Genomic DNA, 22135 nt, shown 5'->3' with positions numbered 1-22135 from the left:
AATATTCAATCAAGTCCCTCAATATTTATTCGATTAAAAGTTGAGTTCTCTAATTTTGATCAATGATATATGACTCCCTTTCTATCATTGACGAATGCTTGCCAATAAAATCATGAAAAATTTTACACAGGTTGGGTTTTCAATGACATGCAATTCTAGGTCAAGACATCTGGGTTTAAGAGTGTGTTTGGTATTGCTATAGTTGTTGTGGTTGTGGTTTGAAAAAAATTGTTTTATAAAAAGTACTTTTAGTTGATGTTGATTTGAAAAAATAGGTGTTTGGTTAAAACTGTGGTTGAAATTGAGGTTGAAGAAAAAGTAGTTTAATGTGTTTGGTTAAAAATGCTTTTGAAATTGAGGTTATAAAATAATTTTAAAATATATATATTAATATTGATGGTTTTAAATTTAAATATTATAGAATTAACTACTCTTATTACATCATGAAATAAATAATACTTGATATAAATATTTTTTATTATTCCATTAAACTATTTATAATTTCATTACATATAAAATTCAGCCGATAAGAACTACAGTTTTTATAATTTTGTGAGCATGTAATAAAATCAGATAAAATATTATCAGGTATAAAATTGATATTACAGTGCGAGTGAATTTAATTTACTCTATACTAGTTTTTCGAGAAAAAAAAATTATTCACATCAAGTGTATTTAATTTACTCTAAACTAGTTTTTTTAAAAAAAAAAAACTCTTAAAAAAATTAACAGACTTAAAAAAAAAATGTTCACGTGAACAGTGCAATTCACTGAACAGTGTGCCTATCACATGTTGAAACTCTCAAACAAAAGCAGTATTTTACTGCTTCGGCAAAATTGTGGTCCTGCCGCATTTAAATGTTGGGACCCATGTTTTTTATTTATCACACAATCTGTAACCAAACGCCTCTTCAGTGCGTTTTTGAAGAAACGCGAACGCTAACGCGTTGCCAAACGGGTTCTAAATATTAGTTTGGTGTTGGACTTGGTTATGAGTTTAATCGTTCCTACAAAAACAAATTTTTGAGATTGTTTGATGTTTAAGGTAATAAATATATAAAAATAAATAAGAAAAATGTAAAAATAAATTGTTGAATCTGAGAAATTTTAAGTCTTTTATGTTTATTAGTGACTCGAGGTATTTATAAAAGTTTGTAAAATTAAGTCATGTTAATGATTAATTAATAAAAATATTAACGTTCATCAATAATTGGTGATTATCAGTAATATATTAGCTAAAATTAATTATTTTTAAGAAATGAGATATGTGATTTACATAGAATATTATAATATATATTTGTATCGTCAATAATTGGAAAGAAATTATCTTAGTTAATCTTCCATAAAAGTTTATAATTATAAAGAATCCATCAATAGAAAAAAAAATTTGTGGTATTAGTTGTAGGCATTTGGGCTAGAATCCAAACAGTGTGAACGTGCCTTGCCATTTAGCCCAATCAACAAGGATGGTAACTTGTCATTTGAGCCTTGGCTAACGATAAGGGTGTTAAAATTTTTTAAAAACAATTATAGTTAAATTGAGTTAATTTTTAAAATTAGTAATTATAGTTATAAGATTAAGATTACCATTCAGAAGATAAAAAAAAATCTTGAATAAAATTTTTAACCATCAAAAAATTAAAAATAAAACAAATAATAATTAAAATAATGAGAACCAAATTTGGTATAAAAACTAACAAAAAAAATTAAGGGATTTAATAGAAAAATAGAATAAAAAAATATAAAATATAAAAAAAAGCAATTAAAAAAATGAAAACCAAAATTGGATGAAAAAAATAAAATAAAATAAAATGTTGAGGAGCAAAATTGAAAGATAAAACAAATAAAGCAAATGATAATAATAAAAAAAACAATTAAAAGAATGAGAACTAAATCTGGATAAAGAAAAAGAAGAAGAAATAAAATAAAATATTAAGGGGAAAAATAAAAAAAAACATGAAAATGATAAAAAAACAACAATTAAGAGAATAAGTACCATATTTAATATAAAAACAAAACAAAATCAAATGGAAAAAGAAAAAATTGGAAAATAAATCTTAAAAAGAATCCAAAACAAAGAAAGACCAATAAAAAAAAGAAGATCCCAATTGAATTTTTTTCTCCATTATTTTTTTATCAAAATAATATCATTTTTACTTTTTAGCTTAATAAAAAATCAAGCAATTAGTTACGGAAAAATCATGTCAATACCTGTTGATTTATTTTTATCACTATTTTTTTTATCAAAATAATATCATTTTTATTTTTTTTATAATAAAAAAATTGATTGACTCTAGTAACCCCGGTTATTCGACCCAACCTGGGACATGATGGGGATTGACTATAGGGACAGGTTTTAAATGCATGATAAAAAAAAATAAGCACCAAATATATAAGAAAATTTAATGAAATTAAACAATAAGGGATGAAATTGCAAAAAAAAAATAATCAAGAAGAGAACTCAAAATAAAAAGAATTGCAATAATAAGAATGATGATCAAATTAAAAAAAATACAATCAAATGATTAGGGATTAAATTGAAAAATAAAATTCAATAAAAAAATATTAAAAGCAAAATAAATAGAAATTATAATAATGAGGATCAAATTTGATAAAAAAACATAAAAAATCAAATGCCGAATTATAAAATTGATAAATAAATAAATCAAATTCAATACAATTAAATAATTGAGAACCATTTTACAACTTTGCAAGGTCAGGACACCTTTTGAGGTGGAGAGAAAAGAGGGGGGAGGGAAAAAATTATCGTCGAAGCTCCTTCGTTCCATAGAGGCCAACACGTGTCAGCCCACTATGTATAGTATGGCACGATGCTTCAGACACCGTCGCAGAAGGCTACCAATAGCCACCAAGAGACACCACACGCGCCACCCACTTTTTTGTTTTTGAATTATAGAAAGGCCAGAACACTCTTGACCCCACAAGATAATTCCAAGAAAATCAAGGTTAAAAAACCTAAAATACCCCTTGACCTTAGATAAAAAAAAGTTGACCACAAGGATTGAACATTAATTACACTATATAAAGAATATGAAAATTTGAAAACGCCTTTAGATATTAGTTGTGTTTTTTTTTTTTTAAGGGCATGAGAGTAATTACATGAGTAATTACATGGTGCAATAAATACATGAAAATACAATTTTACTCCTAAGTTTATGTTTATTTTTATTTTATTTTTATCATTGAAGAACTCATTAGTTGTTATGCTATGGAACACCTATTAGTTTTAGTTTTATTTGTAATATCCAATGAAAGCATTTGGAGAAAAGATCTACCGATTAAATAATGAATAATAGTTATTAGAAAATCCATTTTAAATCTTGTTTTGGTAGAATATATATATATATTTTTTTGGAAAAGTGAACCCGATAAGCAAATGTTCCACATGTATATATAAGCTGTTGAAAAAAATATAATTGGAGAAATTTAGAATCTATATATGACTTTGAAATGATTTTATTGCTAGTATAAATAGAATGTGCAGTGGTGCATTTAGTATTGATGGTGTGTAGTGCCAGCAATAAATCTTCAAGAATAGTTTTTTTTTTTTTTTTTTTTTTTGTGGTGGATTATGTGAAAATATTGTCTTCTTGGGTAGTTCTATATAATAAATTTAACAGTTTTCAGTAAAATTAAATATTTTAATTTATATATTTTTTTAATTGTATTTTTAATTATTTATTTACATTCTTGATTTATGTAATTAAAAATTCATGTAAGCTTTTTAATTTACAAATGAAATTTTTTATTTGAAAAAATAAATTAAAAAAGTTTATATATCTAATTTTTTATTAAAAAAAATATATAAACCACAACGAGACACGGATCAAAACTAAACCCACAACGATGGCCTGATCACGTCAAACAACACAAAAAGGCCCGGTAACAGCCAGCATTACGCTTGATGGAGCCGGAAACCCTACCATAATCGACCAACATTACTCCAATGGAGCACGTTGCGCAGAGCAGGTAAACTGATTATCATTCTGAATTTTACTGCTCTATTGAAGTTCTAAGAGAATACAATGCTCATGCTAATTGCAAAACTAATGATCCACAGCCAGACTGACATTCACTGGTGCCCGAGGAACATCTTCAGTTGTGCAAGCAATGACGTTGGATTGTGCAGCAATAGGTTGCAAAAACACCAGATTGGATCAAGAAGATATTGCCTCATCGGTGGCTGGAAAGCAGACTACTGCATTTTGCAGCAATTCTCATGAAACGTCTGTCACTACAGCACCTCCTGTACCTTGTCTCTCAAAGTGAGAAATTGCCTAGGAGTTTTTAGTACATTAATTGCCATTTAGTTAAATCCTTAGTTACATTTGGAAAAGGTGATTAATTCAATTTTATTGAACAAATAATTAACCTTGTACTCCATTTTTAAGATGTTTCTGCACTTAAAGAAACTGTTTCACCATTCCAATATAGTCTTATTCCCTAAAAGCTGCTAGTGTTTCTAACTATTGTTCGTCGAAGCATGGATTTCGAACCCCGAAATTCTAAATGCAGAGTGAAATGGGAGCACTCTGTAATCTAAACTATAGGATTCCTGCAAATTTTAATTTACAAGATTTATCCATAATATGCATTGCAATTTGCTAATTGCTAGTGTTTATGCAAATATCAGACCCACTGTCTCAGTTGCTAGTGCTAATTGCTAGCACTAAGTTTCATGTGCCAATTAAATTTCAATCAATTAGGAATTAGGCACTCAAATATATCAGTACAAACTCATGCTTAGAAGTATAAATTAGACCCCTTCGCTAGCCGGACTCATTCAGAATCTGACAAAACAAAAACCTGACCTCACAAAGCTCGGTTCATGATCAGCACTACTATCAGGAAAGAATAGACTGTAGGTGAACTTATATTTCATTTTATACTTTCCATTGGTTTGAACCATGTTGAGGACTCTCACTCTATAAAACTATGGTCTACAAATCATTCTGAAAGCATATGTATGTACTCAGTAGTCATTAAGTTTATTCGACCGAAAATAGTCACTTAGACTCTCACAAAATTCCTATACGAAACTCACAACCTGACATTTCATAACTTTCAGAATCCGAGTTCGTGTGGGCATTTTTGAAGTAGATTGCATAGTTAACATGTTTTGATTTAGTTCTTAGTTTAGTCCTTATCAGAATCCAACTAGATTTCCTTCCTTGTATGCAACCCTATTCAGATTTATCTCAGTAGGTCTGAACTTGCTCAAATTTAGTGAATGCAGAAGGTTGGTAGTATCTAGTAACTCTATGCAGAGATAAGCATGAAAATAAATTATGATTTTGTTTGATACCCTAGATGGTAATTATGCTTTGTTAATATCTGAAAACTTAAATGTCCAGATAAGATTGTTTACTACACAGATTCCTGTCCTTATTAGCCAACTTGCCATAACGAATCCACTGTGGGGTTGAACAGGACTGGAGTCTTGGTTGACCAAACACAAGTAGTTTAAGCAAAGATAGGGCTTCTGCATGCAAATGCAGGAAGTGATAGACATCTGCAACTCTTAGAGGCTGAGGACAACTTGGACAGCAATATTTTTTGAACCTTTCTTCAGATATAATGATGAATTCTTCAGATATAATGATGAAAGAACGGTTTTATTTGCTTAACCATGCCACATGGTGAATTTGTCTTGACTGGAAACTGAAATTGCCTACAATCCAATGCACTCCTTACCAGTTTAGATAATGCCAATGTGCACAAAAAATAAAAGTAAAGAAAATGTGAGATAAATTAAGTTGTAACGGACTAGATTTTTTTCTAAATTTGCTGTTACCGGCCAAAAAATTAATCAACCTTGGTAAATTTCATGGACATAATTAGATTTAGTTAGCTTATATGATCTATGCCATGCCTTGCATACTGTCTTAGTCTCATTTCTCAGACTGGAGCAATAGTTTCAGAATCCAAGGTAAACAAAATTTAGATGACAAAAACTATAATTACAAGTATATCTAGCCAAAATGGTCAGGATAAGTTTGAAATTCAAAAATGCAAATTCTTGTCATGAATCATACCAGAAACCAGGTGCAAATTAATGTCCAGTGTAGGCTAATGATGACATTAAAATGGGAGGAGGCAAACAAGGCAAGTCCACAACAACACCAGTAGTGTCACTTGTCACTTTCTTAATTCTGAAACGCAGTGGAAGTTACAGAAAACCTACTCTCAGTAGCCAACACCCGTTGTCATCAGAATTTAACCAAGAAGAGATTAGTAAATGGAGGGTGTATGATGATTAAGGGAAAGAGTAATAATAGAGCGTGTAGCTTACGTTCTTCTTCCATGTGTGGCATAAAGTCTCAGGCAGCCTTATTATAGATTTTCAGGAATTCTATGGAGGATTTTCTTTCGCACCTATATTTTCGATGGACCTGCTCAATCCAGCTGATTCTTATTGACATTTCTGCGCCTGAACTTAATAGGTTACGCAATTTGGAGAAAAAAAATTAGGCTATATTAAGGCTGCTTTCTTAGTGAATTCAGACCACCATTTCTATTCATTATTCCACACACACACTCTATACTACCATAATGGCCTCTATCACAGTTGACCAGTTACATGCTTATCATGCCATTGATCGAGAGGTCTTTTCTCGATTGGTGATAAATCTTAAGCGAAACCCTGCTGAATCTCTGCTGGTCATAGCTGTGTGGCTATGGCTGGAAGACAAGCGTTATCCTAATGTCATAGCAAAAATGACGAGCCTAGCGGATACTGTGTTGAACATCGTGGCCAATGAAGCTGCTCTATGCTTGAATTTTCTAGAATCCACCAACCTTCCTATCATACCTAATGGTGGTGGCCTCCCCTTTACTTCTATAGTCATTGGAAAGGACATTTCATTGGAAATGTTCCTTCAGAATAAATTTACTGCGATAAGCAGAATAAAGAATTTTCTTAACACAGTCTGTGCTCGTATATTCACTGATATTTTGCAGTGTGTTTTAGCAGGCACATCACAATTGATTGGAAACCAACCTCTTGTTGTTCCTGGTTTTCCTCATCCAGTATTTGGTGATGTCACTATACTGGCAAGGTCCATTGACAATGATTTTCCTGCAGGAGGACTCTGGGGTTGGGACCCTGCTCTTACTGTTCCTGAGAATGACAGGACAATGTTTCTTACTTTCTCAAGGGGTTTTCCTGTGACGAATGAGGAAGTGACAGAACTTTTTACAAGTATCTGTGGTGATTGTGTTGTTAATGTTCAAATGCAAGAAAATTCTCAATCTAATGAACAACCTTTGTATGCAAAAATGATTATGCGCACTGTCACAGCTGTTGATCAGGTCCTGTGTGGGAGACGTGTAGCAAAGTTTCGGATCAACGGCAAGCACATATGGGCTCGGAAGTATGAACGCAGGGAGTAGTTCGCGTGAGGAAGCCTAATTCTATGATTGCATAGGATTGTGGTTCACCCTTTGTTGTTGCAGAATAAAATCAACGTTTGGCCACAGATTTGTTTTCTATTGTGATATCGGTTCTCTCCTAATTTGGTTTGTTCAACTTTTCTCCTAAAACTTTTTCCATTTGTGTGTTATTGGCATGCATTACGAATTATATCGGTTGCCATTACTTAGTGTCGCAATTAATTAATCATAGCTTATTTCAGTAAGAAAAGCTTGTGCTTGAGGAAATGAACTGATTTTCTCTTTCAAGTCCATGTTGATTCCTTTTCTGAAAGTATCTTACCATCAGATAAATACAACTGTGACATTTAGCCGTAAATTGTTGTTCAATGCAATGGCTAATCAATTGACTTGGGACAATTATGATTGTTAAGCAGTAATAGTACTCGTTGAAAATAGCGGCTAATCATCAATTCACCAACAACTATGATAGTTAACCATTACTCTGTCTTTGAGAATAGCGGTTAATAAACAAACAAGAAAATCATGATGCTTATCCATTAACACCAGATGAAAACAGCAGTTAAGACAATTTTGATTGTTAGCTATTGATTAGTTGTTGGAAAAAAGTAGTTAGTCCGCGGTTGGTAAAACCATTAGCATCCATTTTTTGCCAATTCTGTGCAACAAGTACATTTAATGATTGATAATTTCGGCCTACAGATTCCATCCAGTCCTTGAATCATTTGGTGAAAAATGTCAGTTCTCCAAATAATTTCACTCATTTCAGCACGAGTTCCTGTCCATATTTTAGAAATGATGAGAAGCCAAATGTAGGAAGAGAAGTTCTGGGCACCAGGTTTCCTTTCTTTCTTGTTAGCTGTTCTTTTTTACATTTGTAGTTATCCTATTGAATATCGGTAAGAGCTGTTCGCATTCTGGTACTGATTTGGACTGTACTCGCTGAAAAGAATTCATTTCCAGTAGATTATTTGAAAGACAACTAGCTGAAAATGTTATTTTAGTTATGCCATTTATCAAAGAAAGGTTAGTCCTTGGCAAATTGATAGTTTGCATGTGTCAAATATTTGTGATTGTTTGCATTGAATAAAGAGACTTGTTCAGTTGCTATTGCCTGCTCCAATGCTCTCCTGAACCTGTTGTTTTTCAGTGCTTAGTCCAAAGGTAGTCACGTCCTGGTCCTATTCATTTTCTATTCAGTCATTTTTCCAATTCTGGTTACTACCTCTTTCTCATCTCTTACCTGAGACCAATATCCATATGGGACACTTCTATGATGCTCTCAGGACTTGCCACACTTTTAGCTGCTGAACTATCAGGTCTAGTTAGGCTTGTTCTGTCTTTTTTTTCTCTCATGCAATGCAATGATTGGCTTCTTGTCTTCTTAGTTTCTTGATCATAATTTTTACTTATGCATGAAAATAAGGACTTGCTATTTTGTTCGGAATCAATATTGATCGCCAATCGATAAATTGATCTAAGTATGTGTCAACATGGATAAAGTACAAGTCAATTTTGTGGTTTCAGAAATGAATATCCATTTGTTAGTATTGAAATATTCAGTTTCACACTCATGACAACCCTATGCTATTGCTGATATCAGTTATCAGGACAGAAAGACACAGACATTGTGTCATCCTGTATTGTCTGTTTCCTATGATGAATTCATACTGGCTATGTATTTGGTTAATGACACGAACATGTTTTTATAGAACATAAAATTTGATCAATGTGCATTCTAGAAAATGGACCCTATTTCGATGCATGTCTCTGGAATCTGGCTCGGAAAAAAATATCTACAGAAGTTTCTTGATAATTCTTCTTCCTGAACTGATAAGACCTGGGTAAAATAAATAAGCTCGAAACTAGAAGTAGTTAAGTTTATTATTCTCCTGGTAAGTTTTTTGTTTGTTCTTCATGTTGAACGAGCTTTTGTCTACATAAATTTCAATTTTTCAAAAGAATGCAGATGAGAAGATGAGGACTGATTGCATTTCTTGGGTCTTTGGTATCAAATTACTTCTGGCCGCTCACAACTTTCCAAATGCATACAAAAAGAGAAATGTCTATTGTCCAATAATCTGAATCTCTCCTCAAACATCATTGTTTACAACTAGAAAACAATACTACGTTGACGGACACTTCTAGTATTAATAGAATCAAGTCACAACTTATGTATATCTAAGAAAAGATAAATAAGGTCTTGGGCTCTATTCTATAGCCACACCATTGACTATTCCTCTCTTCCTAATCTGCATCTTTCTCCATGAAGCAACTCTAAATCAAGCTTCTATAGACCTCAATGTGAAGGAGACATCCTTCACCGTGCCCTTTGTTTGATGCTGATAGCTGTAATAGTACTCTGATATGTATGGGCTCAGTAAGTGTTGGCGACAGGCACTTGAAACTTACACGGAACCACTATCAGGCAATTCTAAGTTGACGCAACCTGTGCCTACTGACCAGATTGGCAGGGTTCTATTCCATCAGCCTGTGATTTTCACCTTTTCAAATCTGTCTCTGGAGATGGAATGCATTTGTTATGGCACAGAATAATAGTCCTCCTCCTTCCAATAGCAAAGGCTCATATCTTGGAATCCTGGATAAGTCAACAGAAGGTGAATCTCCATTATAACTGATGAGTAAATTAGGTTCTCGATCATGTGTTGATGTTGTGCATCTGCATAGTTTAGTCCATGACAAAACTAAATGTATCAGGAGGCAAATTCATGTAGCTCAATCCAACTAATTTGACATTGAGATTTGGTGTAGTTGAATTGTTATCTACTAGCTGCAGTTGATTGATCCTAATCAAGAACTTAATTCATACTTAATTCATAAGAATATTTTCACTCTTTGAAATAGATAGATGGTGTTACTCGACAAATAGCTGTGGAACTTGACACTTACCTGAATGAGTTTGATCCAGAAGGAAAACATATGGGCATTGGTGCAATAAGCATAACAAATCCAGTTGCAGCAAGAGTATCAACAACACAGGAATTTACCTTACAAGTGGAAGAGATATCACAGTTTAAGTTAATGATGATAGCTCGGAAAAGAAGCTCCAAATTATTGTTGCATATGCAGGGAATCCACTAATGATATTCCTGAATCAGTCTATTGACATGTCAACATGGGTTCTGAATTCTGTTTGTATAGGCTTCACATCCGCTACAGGGCCTTTCTTGGAGTCTCATGAGGTTCTGAATTGCACTTTCTGATCAACACCATTGCCAGAATTCAAGAAAGCTCTTGAGAAAGAAGATGGAAGAAGGATCATGATCATCTTGATTATTGTTGTGGCAGATTGGCGGTACTGATACTATTCACTTTACCGCCTGCTTTACAGGATTTTAAGGAAGAGAAAAGAGGAGTAAAAGGAGAGCTGGTATTGAAAGCCGGTCAATAAGAGCAGCAAACGCACCTAAAATGCATGCATGTAGACAACTCTCAAAGGCTACTCGCAAATTCTGCGGAGAAATCGTGTTAGGAACTGGTGTATTTGGAAGTGTTTACAAAGGTGTCGTTTCTTCATATCCTCCTATGATCTTAGCTGTAAAAAATATCTCAGAAACTTCAAGACAAGGTCAGCTTTACTTGTTTATTGCTTTAAAAATTTCCAAATGATTCTGTAATCAGAAACAACAGTTAATTCCAAGTGCATTATAATGAGTAGGTGAAAAGGCGTATTTGGCAGAAATATGCACTAGAGGGCATATGCGGCATAAGAACATAGTGCAACTCCAAGGCTGGTGCCAAGAGCGCCAGCAACTTCTTTTAGTTTAGGAACACAAACCCAATGGAAGCCTTGATTGCTACATCAGCAAGCGTTTTCTTGACTGGAACACTAGGTACAAAATATTAAGAGGCCTGGCATCAGCATTACTTTAGCTCCATGAGCAGCATGGTCATCCTATCGCCCACCGAGATGTCAAGCCAAATAATGTAATGTTAGACTCTGATTTTCTCATTTTGGAAATTTCAGCCTTGCAAGATTGCTATGAAGCGATTCTGCAGTTACAACAGTGCTTCCTGAAGTAGCCTAAACAGAAAAAGCTACCTCAGAATCCGATGTCTACAGTCTTGGTATGGTTGTAATAGAAGTTGTGACAGGACAACGGTTCTAGGGTATTTTCGAAGAAAATAGTTTACTAAATTATGCATGTAGTTTACAAGGAAGAAATGCATTGCTTGAAGGCGTCCACAGAATGCTAGAAGGAAAATATGATGAGCAACAAGTGAAGACGGCATTACTTGTTGGCCTGGCATGCTTGCATCCTGACACCAAGGGTCGTCCAACTATAAGAAAAGTAGAGCAAATTTTGTTGAAACCCAATGAGCCTCTAATGAAGGTGTCTGAATCGCGGCCGACTGCAATTTTTGTGCCATTATATTCCTCTGCGTCCACCACAAGGTCTACAGCTGTTTTGGGTCTAAAAGTGACAATGCCTTGTTGCAGTCAGCCCCTTGATAAGATTATTACCCACCATGAAGATTGTGACATATAGAATTGGGTTCTTGGAGGTGTTAAAGACAGAATTTTACTCCATTCTTGAAATTTCTTATTTTTCATCTTCATTTTGTGCATGCTTGTAGCTTTTAATTTGGTCATGCATCTCTTTTGTACATGCATATATAGGTGTGAAAAAAAGAAATGCAGGAGAGGGCAGGATGCTCCATAAGTTTATGTTTGTTTAGAGTTGGCCTTACCCAACACATACCATGATACGGACGATGAGTTAGATGAGTTGTCATGAATTAATTAAGATATATTTTTTCAATTTTTTTAAAATAAAACAATGTTATTTTTTAAAAAATCAAATTGATTTTTAATGAGGATGATAAGTTAACATGTCGGGTCATACGGGTTTGACCGGGTTAATTTTTTTTGTGAATGAATAATGAAAGAGATTTTATTGTGATCTAAATAATAAAAGAGGAGATTAATTTCTTTCAAATAAAATTAATATAATAATGTGCTGTAATATATTGACAAAAAGGTAAAAGAAATTTCGCATGAGAGCATGATAAAAGTACGTATATTAAGATAAAAAGATGAGGGTGTTTGTACGGTGGAGCCCAGGGGAGGCTGGCAGGGCCCGACCCCTGACAAAGAAAGATCTTGGTTTTTCTTGAACAATTTAATATTTTAGGGACAAAACTTGTAGAATTTAAGTTTTATCCCCTCCCAAAATAATATTCATAATCTTGACTCTTCTAAAAAGATTTCCTGGCTCCAAGTGTATTTTATAATGAATTGATTAAATCAAGAATTATATTTTATTGTATTTAAAAATAATTTTTTCTCATGGTTTTGCCTATGAAGTTTGAAGTTTGTTGTTAAAAGTATTTTTTTTCATGGTTCTGCTGTTAGGTTTTTTTTAAAAAAAATTATATTTTTTTTGTAATGTATTTTACGCGTGATTGATATGTTCATAGAGTTGATGATCATTTTCAGTATAATATTTAATCATGTGTATAGCTGATTTAGTAAATTTGAAAGAAAAAAATTACAAAATGATAAATTAAAAACATAATTATTTTGTAAAGATAAAATTAAATTAATTAGAATATAAAGATGGGTTAAAAATTCATTTTTAGAGAACAGAATGAAATGTTGAAAATTTTAAAGTTAATGGATTGATTCCCCCTAAGATTGAAAGTAAAAACTTGCAAGACTTTAGAGGCCGAAATGTAATATTGAGAATTTTAAAGGGATCTAAAGGAAAAAAATGCGTCTGCCGGGAGTCGAACCCGGGTCTATTGCTTGGAAGGCAATTATCCTGACCGTTGGACTACAAACGCTTGCTGAAATTGAGGCTACTACAATATTTATTAACAAGTAATATTTCGACATCAAGAGGTCCCGCAAAGAAACGAACAGCGAGACAGGCGGAAGCCGGCTGTGTTGTTGGAATATTGAAAACATGGTCCAAAGACACTGACGTCGAAGTAAAAAGAAAGGCACAATGCACCAAATGGACAAGCTGGTCAAGAATCCAATCAAATTCATGGCTACAAAAGTCTTTGGACTGTCTTTCATGTTTCTGTCTTCCCTTTCAACATCATCAATATTCAATTCCATTCTCCAATCACTCACACTTAGAGACCCTTTTCTCATCTCTATCTCCAGTTATCATTTTGCTAAAATAAAGAAGTCTTTGTGCTAAATCTATGAGAGAAAGGCCTGAAGAGTTTTTATAGTACTTTCCCATGTAGTAGTATTTATTGTTTGCTTGAGGTAGTTGTCAGGAAGTGAGTTTGACTGCTATACTAGAGAAAATGTGCTCTCCGTATTTTGTAAATATGAACCCTTTTGTTAGTTTTGTGATTTGGATCTCTCTCTTGAGTTCTTTCCATAGTTTTCATGCCTCTCCAATGCAATGCAAAGTGTCTTTAAATGAATCATGTCCTGCTTCATTGTACTACTATGTTCCAAATACAATGAGAAGTCTTGATGAAACAGCTTCTTTATTCAATGTGGATAATGATGCAGTAAAGAGAACTATTGATGGTTTCCTGATTATGATAAACTGCAGCTGTCTGGCTGAGCACAGATTCTTCACTTGGCACATGGATTACAAGGTCCAAAAGGGGGATACATGGAACAGCATTTCGTCGAAATTCGGGTTCTTTGTGGTGGTGGCAATGTCAGAAAAGGTGTTGATTCCATCGGTAATTGTGACTCTTGATGTTTTATGTGGCTGTTCTAACAACGCAGACATGGTAACATACAAGGTTCAAAATGGAGATACTGTGTTTACAATCTGTTCTCGGTTTAAAGCTAATGAAACTAAGACTGTCTTATTGAATGGGCTAGACAATCCAGACAGTATCCACGAGAGAGATATTCTGTTTATCCCCACACCAGGTGAGAGAAGTAATTTTTGCGATTGTGTTTGATGATTAGTACAAAGTAAGATCATTTTTTTGTGAATATTTTTTTTTTGTCTGTTGTCAAATATACTGTTAACGCTTAAACTTGTATGGAAGAATGACTCTATGTGTGCAGCCCTTGTGAGACAATGAGTAAATATAGGTTAAGATAAGGGGTTCTAATATTTCTATTGTTTCATCTGATAAATGTCAGTATCTTTGACTGGTAACTTGAACATATATAAGAGCTGCCCTATGAATTACATGTTGTTTTAATTGCTCTTTGGTCATTATTTAACTGTATAGAGTTAGTACTTAAGAGAATATGAGGTAAAGTTTTGCTAATTGAAACCCTTTTGTCTTCTTAGAAGGTTACATTTCTTATATTATGTGCAGCTGGCTTCAGAACCTAATTACATCTTTTTTTGTTTTGCATGGATGTTTATGTGCAGCTGGCTTTAATAACCTTACTTCCATTGATTATCACAACCAAGGTCAGTCATAAACTATAACATGTCTAAATTCAAGGTGAACCACATCATGTTCTCTTAATCTCGTGGTCTTGAAGCCTTCATATATATATATATATATATATATATATGCTATTAAGATGCTAATCCTGACTGTAAAACGTGCTTCTGTTGATGAATGAGTGGAACCTCTCTTGGTAGATATTATATTTACATATAGTACATTGTCGTTTTAAGTTAATTTTTTCTGCCTTACAGATATGAAGACCAAAAAAACATCAAAATCTCGAATTTTTATTGTGGTTGGAGCCATTTCAGCTGCTTTAGTTGTCGTACTATTGTCGATCCTACTTGTATTTTGGAAAAACCATATGAAGAAGCGAGCTCGACAACCGATAGCTTCCTCAAGGAGATTGAATTGCTTGCACTGTTATCTTGCATCATGTCCTCAGCGTAGAAGTAAATACAGTTCATTGTGGAGCATCTGAATTTTAAGCAATGGATTTTCTTTTCTATTCCTCCTTTATATAGTACAGATGGAACAGTGTAGCAGAGCCTTGTTAAAGACTGTCTTATCCCTATAAGGTGATTGATTCATGAGATATTTTGTTGCAGAATTTGAAGAAAGCATGGTTTCTTCAATCGGTTCAGACAAAGCTACTGTTTTACCGTACAATGAAATACGTGAAGCCACTTCCAACTTTAGCAGATCTTTAATAATTGGCCAAGGATCTTACGGATTAGTCTACCTCGGAAAACTACGAGGAACTGTAAGAGAGCCAATGTGCCTAAAATGACCCCCCCTAATGTTTGTGCAAGACTTATTCGTTTGTATAGAAACATTTTCACCATACATGCTTCTTTGCATATGTATGTAGGATGTGGCCATCAAGCAGATGAAAGATACAAACTCCAAAGAGTTTTTGTCAGAGTTAAATATTCTTTGTAAAGTTCATCACATAAACTTGGTAAGGTTCTTTTTGTCAGAGTTTCTTCAATAATGCTCTTAATTTAGATGTCAAGATTCACCATGCATACTTTTGTCAATTCTATATATTGCTGACCGTTTTTTTCCTACTTCTTTCTAACATTTAATTAGATCGAGCTTATTGGATATGCGGCTGGTGGAGAGTCCTTGTTTCTTGTTTATGAATTTGCCCAAAACGGTGCATTGAGTAATCATCTGCACAATCCTGCATTAAGAGGTTTGGAATTCCCAACTTCTTACAGCTAACGATGGAATTTCTTTATGATTTCGAAGTTTTTTGGAATTGGTTTGTGTCAAAATTACTGTGAGAACAATCTTCTTATCACATGGTTGTCAGATTGTGTATCATCAGTTATTATGCATTATATGTTGTACAGCTTATGGTAGCAACAAGAGTTCAGTGGAATGCTTAAATTTTCTTTAAATGGTTTTTTAGTAGAAAGGCATGTGTGAATCTAGTATGTCAGCTCGAAGCCCTTCACCATTGTGCTTCAACTACATATTGAGATTCTTATAACTTCGCACCTTTGTGCCTCGCGAATCTACGTTGATGCTTTGAATTCTCCATACCTTTCGATGGAACTTCGTACTTCTATGCTTTTAAATTCCTTACCAACCCTTTGTCCTTCAATATCATATCTTCATGCCCCCCTCTCCATTTTTCTGTTCTCAACTCCATGCCTTTTTGTTTCTACTTCATACCCCTGTGCTCTGGTTTTATTCTTTGGTGTCTCGGATCCCAATCTTTTGCCTTCAACTTCTTATCTTTCTACTTCAATTACAATAATTTATGCTTCATATCTACACCTTAGTCCTTTCGCCGCTAGACCTATATGTTTTGATGCTTCCATACCTTTTCTGTTTCATGTTCATATATTTGTGCTCGAGGTTACTATATGTTCTTCTATCTAACACCAAGAATATGAGGGTTTAGTTATGATATTTTGCCGCAATTGGTAAAATAATGCAAAACTCTACAATCGAACGAATATGAATACTTCCTGATTGCATGCATGTGTGTTCGTGTATGTGCGTGTGCGTGTATGTACTTTTGAACATATGCATCTTAGAATCACTGCTTTACAACTAATTATTTTTAAGTATGGTATTAAAGCACCTGTTCATAATAATTCAAATTGTTTACAAGTTAGTTATTAAGCTTTGATGCATTTGTAGGTCATAAACCTCTCCCTTGGACTACACGAGTTCAGATTGCTCTTGATGCAGCTAAAGGTCTTGAGTATATACATGAACACACAAAACCTTACTATGTCCATCGAGATATCAAGCCAAGCAATATTCTCTTAGACTCCAATTTCCACGCAAAGGTAAGTATTATTGTAGCAGTTTTTAATGGTGGTTGGCGAAATACTCTGGATATTGAGCGTTTGTATAGAGGGAGAGATTCATTCCTTAAATTTTGAGCACTTGCATATAAATTCATCTTCTTTTGTTTAGATCATCACCACTATTGTGGTACAATTCTGGTTGATTTGATCTCATTTCAAGCCCTTTAATGTTCAATTTCTGTCCCCCCAGATTGCAGATTTTGGGCTGGTAAAGTTATCGGAACAATCTCCAGATGCTGGAGGTGCAGCAGCATCTAGAATTGTTGGCACATTTGGTTACCTTGCACCTGAGTGTGTACTTACTTAAGCTCTCATTGATGATTTTGGTTTGATCTTGTTGCTATCATCATCCGTTCATCTACTGATGTTTCAATATATATGATCCATTAAGAAACATAATTTTCCCTTGAAAACTAGGTATGTTCGAGATGGACATGTGACCGCAAAGAGCGATGTCTATTCCTTCGGTGTTGTTCTTATGGAATTACTTACTGGTCAGCCAGCATTAAGTAAAGATGCAAGTCCTGAAAATGAAAAGCTCAGTGAACATCGTTCTGTGGTGCAATACGTGAGTATGCTCATTGGTTCTACTCTTAAATAAGTTTTCCATAAGAACAAGAAACGCAAACCGGTGGCCAGAGTTTTTAGGCTGGTTTAAGTAATTAATCTACATATGCCATTTACCAGTTAATTTTGGTTTATATTTCTGTTGATCCAGATGCTGTCAGCATTGAATGATAGCCAGGACTCTTTCGACGAGCTGGCCAAATGCATTGATCCGAACCTGACCTCCTACGACAAAGATTCACTCTATGAGGTATGACTCATTTCCACCTTTTCTTGTGCATTTGAAGTTCTACGTAGCGTGTGGTTACTGTCTCGAAATAAAAAAAAAAAAAAAGTGGAGACCGAGTGAAAATGTCTCGGAAATTCACTGTTCGAACAGATTTATTTTAAATCTTTGTCTTTATCTCTTCAATCAAAATTGTTTTTGTCCTTTTGTATCTCTTCCTTCTATCTTGAGATACTAAACAAACGCAACATATATGTAATGTGGGAAGAAACTATTTTAACTATCTAAATCTCTTATCTTTGCATTGCCTGTTGATTGGCCTAAGAAGCTGCTCTAAATTGAGTTTTTTGTCGAAATGTTTCAGCTCTTTGATTCGAACTCTTCTCTGACTTGACATGTTTTCTTGTTTTGACATTCTCTAAGATGGCCCTCTTGTCCAAGGACTGTGTTGATGACAATTGGAAACGGCGTCCTGATATGAGTAGAGTTGCGTTACGCCTTTCACACATACTCTCAAGCTCCAGAGAGTGGGAGGAACTATAGTTCGATTGCCTCGCAGGGTGAATTTATAGCCAAAATCTGCAAGGCATTTTCCAGGAGGTTCAAGACTTGGACTTATTTTGTACAAAAATCTACTCATTTTCCTTGGTGTATTTTCCCTTTTGTTTGTTGATTAGGCATCTAGAGATCGTACAATTTACAATGCCTTTGACAATTTGTAGGATTCCTCAAGCAAGGTAGAATAACTTCACGCATGTGTCATTAGAAAATTGTTACAGAGATGTCGTTGCATGCAAAGAATTAATGAGAAAATACGACAAGACCGTGTTTGTTTTTGTTATACATAATAGGATTTAAATCACAGTTTTTGCACTCAACCTATTAACTCGGCAAAATTTGATTCATCTGACTAGAGTTTGAATGACTCGGTTGATTTAATTAAACCTACTTTAAAAGTTATGCAATTAATTCTGAAGAAATAAAAAAAACATAAGCAGAAAAAAAAAAGTAAAACGATGCCATTTTGAGTAAGGTGATTGGTCCGAGTTAACTCAACTCCTCCTCACTGATAGATGTTTTTTTTTAACTCGGTTTCTAAGGCAGTGTTTGGGAACACGGTTCAATCTGCGTTCTCAAAAAATTTAAATTTTTTTTTTGCTAAAATTTAATATGGTTTGTACGTTTTAGATTGTTTTGATGTGCTGATGTCAAAAATAATTTCTAAAAAAAAAAATCATTTGCATGCATTTTGGCACGAAAAGTTATTTGAAAAGCACCTGCAACCACACTGCCAAACACGTTCTAAATCAGATATGATAAAAGAGAAGATTAATTAAATTCTTTTAATTGTTTTTGCAAAGTTTGCGTAACAAATATGAAGCTTTGTCAAAGAACCAATTTAATCCGAAAATTTAAGTTGTTAAGTAATATATCAGGATATGATTTTATATTATTCTCTAATACATCCCCTCAAGTAAAAGTTATTTGAGCTTGAAACTTGTACATGTTCATATTAGATTGTGCTTGATTTTTATCAAATAAATAAAGATGGTGAGATTTAAACTCGTAACCACTTGATCATCAAGATTCTGATACTATGTCTAAGAACTAATTTAACCTAAAAGTTTAAATTGTTAGGCGAGTAGTATGAATAAAAAAAAAACTTGTGCATATTTATGTTATTTTGTGTTTGCTTATTTTATAGGATAAAGGTTAAATGATATTTAGGAGAAAAAAAACTTTACCGTCTCAAAAAAAATAAAAATAACGAGAGACTTGGAAAAATATTTGTGGAATCTTAGACTTGACTTGGTGCAAAGTCTTTCGTTAGAAAATCTATGTTGGGGGCAATTAATAAATTGAGACGAAATAATTATTCAAACATATTAAAATGGATTTAGAAATTATATATTAAGTATTAAGTTGTAATTATTTTTTATTGTAAATACACATTTAACCCAATTTTGAGTAGTGGGTGAATTTAATTCTATAGGTTAAAATGCATACTTTTTTTTTTCATGAATTTATATTATATGAATAGTTTATATGAAACTCAACTAATAAATATTCTAATAAGAATATATTTTAATTGATAAAAGCTAGAGATTTTTTTATCTTAAATTATCTTAACATGTTTTTAATAAAGTTAATTGCTTATTATCTAGGATAAAGGTTAAATGATATTCGGGCAAAAAAAAAAAAAACTTTGCCATCTCATGATCATAAAGAAACTAGCCACTTTTTTTTTTATTCATTTATTTAATTATTGTGACAGAGACTGGAAGGTAGAGATTAGAGAAGGCATCGATATACGAATATGCTAAGGAGCAAATTATGTCAAAGTGACAAAAGGAAATTTGCAGAGACAAAGAGAACTTGAAAGGGACAAAAGGCCACTTTACAACTTCAAAATAAATTTCAAAATGACGAGGAAATGAGATTTTGGAGGAACTTCTAACTAGGAGATATAAGGAAGTATAGTTGGATAATAATATAAATTATATCTTAGTATTTTACTTAACAGTTTAAGTTATTGGGTTGAAATGATTTTTTAACATAGTATCAGAGTATTGATGACCAAGCGGTTATGAGTTTGAATCTCATCGTCCTTATTTATTTGATAAAAATTAAGCACAAGATAATATAGGTTTGTGTAAGTTTCAAGTTCAAAGGGATTTCACTTGAGAGAGTGTTTTAGAGAATAATATAAATCATATCTTAATACCTCATCTAACATATTAAATTATTGGGTTAAGATAATTCTTTGATAATATATGTTCTTCATCTATACAAGGTACTTAATGTAGGTGTACAAGGGCTAATAATAACTTAGTTTTTATAATTTATTAAAATTAATTGATCACTCCTTTGAAAATGGATTTAAGAGTATATGATTAAATATATAATTTCTTAAATCAACAAGGAGCAATAAATTATTTTAATTAAACTACAAGGACTAAGCTAAGATTAACCAGACCTTACACACTCTTGTTGTTTTCCGAACTCAGCTTTCCTAGCCTCTTATAAAAAAAAAAAAAACCATTGCAATTAAGTTCCACGACAACTTCTGATTTTTTTCATTAAATATAATGGGTGCGAAGGGATGTCCCCGTTAAAAAAAAAAAAAGGCAGATATATATTTATGATCATCACAATTTACTTGGAAAACACACTACAAATTCTGTTTGAATTATGGCTGTAAAATCCAAATTAGACTGATTTTAGAGTGATTTAGATTAAAAAAATTAGAAGAAAAAAAAATCATGGTTGACTCACTAACTTGATCGATCTTAGTTTAACCTAGTTAAAACTTGACTTTTAATTTATTGATTTTTTAAAAAATATATATATTTATTAAAAAAATATTTTTAAAAAAAATTAATAATTAACTCGAGTTAATTCTCCAACTTGTGACTCTAAACCCTAAACTTGCCTAATGCCGTGTCTCGCTACCATGTTTTGAATTGGAATACAGCAATTTGCACATGTAGGAAGTTTACGTTTTAATCGAGAAGGGTGGTATTGCAATAAATGGCCCAAAATGTTGTAAAGGTATATAATTTCTTACACTTGGATTATAACAATTTTAAATACCTTTTAAATAAAAATTGTTTGCAGTGAATCAGATCAGTGGCAGTGCAAGAAAATGTTATTGAATCAAGTGTTGGGAGGCATTTACTAAAATTAATATTTTTTTTCCTTTCTTTCTTAAAATTCAGTATCGTCTGACGTCCAGTTTTTTAGTATAAAGAAGAAGAAGTCTCTCCCTAATTGTATATTAAATAGATCGCTTATTTCCAAGCTGATGTATCTAGTATTTATAAGGACCGTAGCCTTATCTGCAACTATAAATAATATTAATTATCATAGTCGGTGAACTTGATTTAATTAACTTGATTAAATTCGATACAGACCCATAATATTAAGAATTTAAAAAATAACAACCATCTAGATGGTGGCCCAGTAATAAAAACTTGGGATCAAGAGGTTTGCTCCCTCTGTAGTCTCAATTTCGAGCCTTGTGGTTGCTCATATGATGGCCACTGGAGGTTTACATGGTCGTTAACTTCAGGACCCGTGGGATTAGTCGAGGTGTGCGCAAGCTGGCCCGGACATCCACGTTAAACTAAAAAAAAAAAAGAATTTAAAAAATAACATAACAATATGGTTTCAATTAAAATAAATGACTTTGAGGTTTCAACTTATAAACTTCAGATACTAAAATATATAAACCATCTAGGTG

General features: G+C 33.1%; 2 protein-coding genes, 1 non-coding gene and 1 pseudogene across 4 annotated transcripts; 3 read left to right on the top strand and 1 right to left on the bottom strand.

The window, feature by feature from the left end:
- Nucleotides 1–3837: 3837 nt before the first annotated feature.
- LOC18100683 (uncharacterized) lies at nt 3838–7680 on the top strand. Its single transcript, XM_024603317.2, has 2 exons — nt 3838–3990; nt 4082–7680. The coding sequence occupies exon 2, from the start codon at nt 6574–6576 to the stop codon at nt 7411–7413; it is 840 nt and encodes a 279-aa protein (XP_024459085.1). The 5' UTR covers nt 3838–3990; nt 4082–6573; the 3' UTR covers nt 7414–7680.
- A 2195-nt stretch (nt 7681–9875) lies between these two features.
- LOC127905455 (L-type lectin-domain containing receptor kinase VIII.1-like) lies at nt 9876–12134 on the top strand (annotated as a pseudogene).
- Nucleotides 12135–13149: 1015 nt separating this feature from the next.
- On the bottom strand, nt 13150–13221 carry TRNAG-UCC (transfer RNA glycine (anticodon UCC)). Its single transcript has one exon. It is a non-coding gene; the product is annotated as a tRNA-Gly (tRNA).
- A 284-nt stretch (nt 13222–13505) lies between these two features.
- Nucleotides 13506–18710, top strand: LOC7495770 (lysM domain receptor-like kinase 3). Of its 2 annotated transcripts, XM_024602543.2 has the most exons (11): nt 13506–14287; nt 14745–14786; nt 15021–15221; nt 15378–15532; nt 15641–15730; nt 15862–15967; nt 16927–17078; nt 17290–17390; nt 17517–17667; nt 17818–17916; nt 18316–18710. In XM_024602543.2, exons 1-11 carry the CDS (start codon nt 13699–13701, stop codon nt 18433–18435), a joined length of 1806 nt encoding a protein of 601 aa, XP_024458311.2. In that variant the 5' UTR covers nt 13506–13698; the 3' UTR covers nt 18436–18710. The 2 variants fall into 2 exon arrangements, with proteins under 2 accessions (XP_024458311.2, XP_024458312.2); XM_024602544.2 differs by lacking the exon at nt 15021–15221.
- Nucleotides 18711–22135: the final 3425 nt, after the last annotated feature.

The sequence above is a fragment of the Populus trichocarpa genome, chromosome 6 (genome assembly GCF_000002775.5).
Source record: "Populus trichocarpa isolate Nisqually-1 chromosome 6, P.trichocarpa_v4.1, whole genome shotgun sequence".
NCBI classification, from domain to species: domain Eukaryota; kingdom Viridiplantae; phylum Streptophyta; class Magnoliopsida; order Malpighiales; family Salicaceae; genus Populus; species Populus trichocarpa.
Note: the sequence above shows the minus strand (reverse complement) of the source record. Positions and strands in the feature narration are given on the sequence as shown.

What these genes read in the sequence shown, in the direction of transcription:
- LOC18100683 (XM_024603317.2), top strand. Translation starts at nt 6,574, where the DNA reads ATGGCCTCTATCACAGTTGACCAGTTACATGCTTATCATGCCATTGAT.
- LOC7495770 (XM_024602543.2), top strand. Translation starts at nt 13,699, where the DNA reads ATGTGCTCTCCGTATTTTGTAAATATGAACCCTTTTGTTAGTTTTGTG. An exon ending in TCTGTTTATCCCCACACCAG is followed by an intron (nt 14,288 to 14,744) that starts GTGAGAGAAGTA and finishes GTTTATGTGCAG; the next exon opens with CTGGCTTTAATAACCTTACT. An exon ending in AAGTTCATCACATAAACTTG is followed by an intron (nt 15,731 to 15,861) that starts GTAAGGTTCTTT and finishes ACATTTAATTAG; the next exon opens with ATCGAGCTTATTGGATATGC.